Source organism: Sardina pilchardus, chromosome 20 (assembly GCF_963854185.1).
Source record: "Sardina pilchardus chromosome 20, fSarPil1.1, whole genome shotgun sequence".
In the NCBI taxonomy this organism is placed as follows: Eukaryota; Metazoa; Chordata; class Actinopteri; order Clupeiformes; family Clupeidae; genus Sardina; species Sardina pilchardus.
This window is the reverse complement of record NC_085013.1, coordinates 19,789,856-19,795,855: the sequence shown is the minus strand read 5'-3', so window position 1 is coordinate 19,795,855 and position 6,000 is coordinate 19,789,856. Positions and strand designations below refer to the sequence as shown.

The following is a 6,000-nucleotide window of genomic DNA, read 5'->3' as shown; positions in this document are numbered from 1 at the left end:
CTGTTCAGTGTGCAAAGCTGCTGTTTACTGACTGAGCACTGACGAAGAATGACCAAAAACCCTCTGACACCATCCCGTCATTACTTTGCATGTATAGCTGGCATGGCTCTGCTGGCTCACCTCCATGCACAATCTCCATCTGTCACAAGTCAATCTTTGTTCCAAAGTAAACACATGCACTGTGCATTTTACTGTATGTCTGTTTGATTTTTCACAGCACAAAAGCCCATAGTGCAACTCTAATCAGGTGATTCTTCAAAAAGCCCATAGTGCAACTCTAATTAATTAGGTGATTTTTCAATTAAGTTATTGGCTCCCTGTATACTGACTGACAAAGACATGGCACCAACCTGTGGACCTCTAGCTGTTTATCCCAGCGGAAATCTTAAGCTTGTGGTAAAAAAGCAAAAGTAATCGCGGTGTACCCGCATCCAGTATTTTATTGCCTGCTTGCAAATTACTATGTGCTGAAGTGTAATTGCAGGTGAACACAGATTCACTGACTTATAATCCAGCTGCAGAGTGGCAGGAGCGTACGGTACAGTCAGTACAGGGACTATCCCTAGTTGTGTACATGTGACACACCATCTGTATTGTCTGTGTGTGTGTGTGTGTGTGTGTGTGTGTGTGTGTGTCCCTCTTTCTCAGTCTGCATGAGTGTGTGTAGCCCCACCCACACTTTAACGATGCCGCATCTACCTGTTAGTACAAGTGCAATGGACCCATGCACCCCTGTAGACAAAACAGAGATCTCACACAGATGTACGTCACTGCTGATTGTATTTAGGATACTGTGGTGTGGTCGATATGACTAATTTTGTAGTGAATGTGTTGGTAAGGTATAGAGATACCTTCTGTGATATTCTTTAGAAAAATAAATACACTGAGTAGTTTGTTCATACTTCCTTGTTCCCCTGACTTTTGCATTTGGTTGTTATCATATATTAATAAAGTAAGCATATTATATCAAATTCATCATACATTGAACTTCACATCTTTAGTTCCCATTTGTCCTGCCTTTGAAGCAACTGATGAAAAAGCCTTCTCAAGAGTAAAAAGGGGAAAAAAAGCCTTTCCCAAGGTTTCCTTAGAGTAGAAAGTAGGGTGTGGTAGCAAAGTTGTCATGCTGCTTTTCATCCTCCCCTGGGAAAGTTGGGAAATGTTAGACCTAAAAAAAAGGATTCACTTGGCAACCATCAACAACATGAAAGACAACAAGAGAATAATCATTTACGCTGAAGACCTCCAAGAAGCCAGTACACAAAAGATAGATGCCTCTCTGGACAAAGGACAAAGACAAAAGGAGTTGTTACATGAATCTAGCAGGAACACCTTGTTCCTTTCAAACCAAGGGGAGATTTTGATTTGACACATCAGCTCAATGAAAACAATGTTGGAGCTTCATGTTAGGCCCACTACTTCCTCAGTTCAGTGACAAATAAATGTAGGGTACTTTTCCATAAGTAGCCTGTGCCAAACAGGACATATAGTGTTTTTTTCAAAAGAGAGGGAAAACGTCTGTGGTGTTTTATCCGTGTGCCTAAATTGAGGGATTTACATATGTCCCTGGGACATAGTTAAACAATTGTAAATTGTGACTACATACCCACAAGATAACAGTGACAGAAAATTAAGCATTTAACATAACTACCATTCCACCATCGTTCAATTGCACCAATAGAGGGTGCTTTTGAGTTGGTATTGGTCTATCATCGTGAAACGAAGACAGCCGAGGTCTATCAGAGCGTCATGCAGGTTTCTGTCTCTGATTGCCACGGAACTGTCATGTCTCATTTCGATTTTCTATCATCGTTATAACCAGCACAAATCAACGCATCGTCACTCCAAACAGCGTGACTGGAGTTCTTCTGTGAATTGCATTAATGGACTAAAAAAGCAATGTATCAAAACAGCAATACAGACTGTGAACATAGCCTACATTTCAGAGAAACGACTGCTTAATATTGTTACTGTAGGCTACGTCTTGGTTCGAATCATTATTATTTTACTGAAGAGTCTGACCATTTCTTATCATTAAATTATTCATCAACTTGTGCAGAGGATCCGTGCATAGGCTTTGCTCCTCCCTCGTTGTGGCGAACTGATTTGAGGGATGGACTGAATACTGCAATTTGAACCACTGGTAAACCCCCGAGACTTTTTTCTCCGCCCGCTTGTCTGTGACCCATGCGTGAATGAAAGTTCCCAAACGCCAAGTGTTCAAGACTCACAAGAGAAGCGGCTGTTGAACATATTGACAGGGCATGGAACTACCACAATAATGCATTGAGGAACACTCATCCAGTCAATCCGAAAGACTGAAACAGGCTATGAAGTTTTGATATTTAGACTGTTCTGTAAAAATGCAAACAATGGAGCCAATAACAAAGTGGACGCCAAAGCAAGTTGTCGACTGGATGAGAGGTAAGATCGTCTGTTTTTGGTCTTCATTATAATAGGGGCCCCAGAAGTTTTTAGGACCTGTAGCCCAGTATCTTCTGTGCCTTGTGTCTCATAGCTTTGTTTAGCTCTCGGGTTTCGTAGAAACTGGCTTCCTATTCAGCAACTCGGCACTGGCCGCGCGTAACTTGTTTAACTGTGGAAGTCAGGGCTATTGTTATTTATACGGATATAAGTATGGTAATGTGACAGCACATTACGACCCTTAAGGATGTCCGTAAATTGATGGGTTCAAGCTTTGTTTACAACCGGTTGCTTTTTCAAGTTGTCAGAAAGTGTTCTGTTTTTTAATGTTTTCACTGTCGTGGATGGATGATCATTCGACCAGTTCAGCTTTGAATGTGTGGTAGACAGAATAGCAGCCTAGGTCGCCTAGGGTAGTCTAGGCTACTTTGTTGAAGCCAAACTTTTGCTGAAAGCTACAAATGTAACCTAGTATGATCTTTCGCACATCGGAAGGTTGTCAGCCCAATTAGTCTAGCAATGAGTGAAGTCAAGGAATGGAAGTGTCCACTGATTGTTGTCTGTCACTTGCTGGTTTTGGAGACGGGGTCACGGGACACAAATAATAATTCAATCGATTAATCTCAGTCAGACGTCGTAGTTTTTATCCATTTCCTGATGGTTACTTGTGATGTCACTTTTGAAAGTTTTAAAAACTTCCCGAAAATACCATGCATTCCTCTCCGAGGACGACGCAGTGAAACCGATTCAGCGCTGAGCATAACGAAGTATGCCTGCTATGAACGTGACCTCACCATTTAGCTATTTTGTTCTTTAACACCCTCAGAAGCCTTTCCAGTGAAACTTGAATTCTGAATGCATACTTTATGAATGTATGTTACAACCAAGCTCATATTAGGTCAGGCGTTCTGTAGGCTGTCTTTTGTATGCAGACTTGCAGTGGATTTGGAATGTAAAACTGCCACCCTCACAAGCCATTGGGGTTTTGACGAGAGCCTGTCTGGTGGACCATTTCTGATGTCTGGATTTGGGTTCATTTTCAACTGGTGTGTTAGCAGTATGATGACTGCCCTACATTGGTCATATTTGGTTACCCAGCAGCTCACTTGACACTTATTATTATTTACTCATTTTGCAATGGTAAGCATGCACCCATTGAGTCTGAAGACTGTTTAGTCATGATCCAAAATGTGGAGCCACACATCATAGGCCTACTCCCACTATGAAATGTCAGAACGTGCTGTAATTCTCTGAAAGTATTCCTGAAAATGCCGAAATGCTGCCGAATATTTCCCTCTCACACGAAGCAGTCTCTCCCTACTTGTCCAACTCCTCAGTGACAGACTTGCCGACTGCCTTTCATGGCTCTCCAAGTTGGCTGAAGTATCTCAAACACAAACACAACTATACAGTGATCCTTGCAGGCAAGTTCAAAGGGCACGAGATTTATCAACCAGTGCTGAAACCTATCCTTCAAAATCCCCCAAAGTTTTCTCCTCAGGCAAATATCTCACTGCCTGGACTCTGGGAAGCCTGGGTCATCACAGGACTTTAATGGGCGTGAGAAATGTTGCCGCTGGTTTATTTTTAGGTAGGCGGCCATGATTAGAGAGCGGATGATCTAGTGGCCTACATCTGGGCCCTTTGAGGTGACCGGCACTGTAGGGGTCTGAGGCACAGGAAGGGAACATGCCACTGTAGGCTCGGCCAAACCTGGTCACCGTGTGGCCACCTCCGACATGCTGCAGGTGTGTCCGGGGAATGTGTGTGTTCGTGTGGGCTCTGCGTACATGCATGTGTGGAAGGACGCGTGTGTGTGTGCGTAGGCCAAGGATTTATCTGAAAGGATGAAAGGGGAAGCGTTGGCAGAGGCCAGAGTGATGGGTATCAGGTGTGTGTGTGTGTGTGTGTGTGAGTGTGTGTGTGTGTGAGTGTGTGTGTGTGTGAGAGTGTGAGTGTGAGTGTGAGTGTGAGTGTGAGTGTGAGTGTGAGTGTGAGTGTGAGTGTGAGTGTGAGTGTGAGTGTGAGTGTGAGTGTGAGTGTGAGTGTGAGAGTGTGAGTGTGAGTGTGTGTGTGTGTGTGTGTGAGGGCAACATGCCCAGCTCCAGGTGAGAGGCCACATGAGGGATGGAGGAAGGTCAGATCAGGAGGCCCGCCTGCAGCAGCGTCTCGACTCTAACGGTTGTGTGGTGCGTGTTGAAAGAGCTAGATTTGTGTAATTCATGAACCTGTTAATTACTGTGATGAGTGTTTGATGACTCAGTCTGAGTAGGATGTTTTGATCATCGAAGGTGATGAGTCATCTGTGATAAAGGATGAGAGAGAAGTTACTTGTAACCAAGTTACACATTTCCAAATTATCCCATTTAGTCATGCTCTTTTGTGGATTCCTCCCAGTGGTCACTTAACACTTACACGTTTGTCTCTCTGAGCAACAGCTGGGAACGACCAACCAAACATCTCAACCAGCAGCCAAGTGATGTCTGAGTTTAGCAACAGTGACTCATTTGTGAAGAAACTCAGTGAGCCTCCAGGGAGGTCTTCTGAGGAAATTTGGATTTCATTGTTGTGAAAACGCACTTATTGCCTTCCCAATTAAAGTACCGGTACAAACCATTTCTTGCTGTTTTAGTCGATGATTGGAAACACAGAGAAATAGTTATCCCCTCTGTAAATAAGCTGTTAAAAAAGGATGAATAGCAAAATCTCCAAAATAGTTGCACAAACAGTATCTCCAGTCGATGCTGCTGCAGCTTGGCTTTGTCGAACGTGATAAAAGGTCACCTGTGCCTCTGCCAAGTCGGCTGGCTCTCCACACGAGCTCTCCCCGCATCCAATGCAAATCTGGAGATCATCTGAGCTTAGTGACGGGTGAGCTTGGCCCTCTCGGCCCCGGTAATAGCGGTGGCCTCTGAAAACACGGAGCTTAGCGCAGCGGGAAAAAAATGCAACCTCAGGTAGCAAAGCACACAGGGGTCAGCGCACATCCATGGTTGCTTAGTCACGCAGAAAGATGGACAGGACACGGCAGGCTGCGTCGAGGCCGGTTGCCCTAATCCACGGGATCGATGGAATTCCCTGAGAGAGGCTGGGGAATGCTGCAGAGGCCTACAGTCCTGCCTAATGCTGCCATTTGGCAGGCTTCCAGTTCCACGCTTTCGTAGGGGGTAGAATATGTGATCAGCTTGCTGTCCTTGTGAACTCTATTTGGAATGTCATTGTGTTGCTGTGGCCGGCTACTTTACAGGTACAATGAATGCACCTGAAGTTTCACTGAACAGGTGCTATTAGGTAATGCCTTGCATCCTACAGCCCAGATTCTGACAAGATGCTAGTTGGACAACAGATTGTGCAGGTGTCTTGTTATCAAAAGAGCACATAGACAGATAAGCAACATATTTTCAGCATTGTCACATAATATTTGCGAGGTTTTGCCAAACAATTGTGGGTTTATTTGTGAGTAGTGGCTTATTTCCAGTCTAGTTAAAGAGAGCTGACCGTTTTTGAGTCCCATCAAAACCACATGGTCTGGCCCGTGTTTAAATAACTAACGAGTATGACAAGAATGTTGCTGGC

General features: G+C 44.2%; 1 protein-coding gene across 2 annotated transcripts in view; it reads left to right on the top strand.

Moving 5' to 3' along the window:
• Window positions 1–2,160: 2,160 nt before the first annotated feature.
• The window catches only part of LOC134067436 (connector enhancer of kinase suppressor of ras 3-like), a 47,856-nt gene continuing 44,016 nt past the window's right edge, over window positions 2,161–6,000 (top strand). For both annotated transcript variants that reach the window (XM_062522715.1, XM_062522714.1), the window contains exon 1: window positions 2,161–2,424. In XM_062522715.1, the coding sequence (XP_062378699.1) occupies window positions 2,364–2,424 (61 nt within the window). In that variant the 5' untranslated portion in view covers window positions 2,161–2,363. The remainder of the gene's footprint in view (window positions 2,425–6,000) is intronic.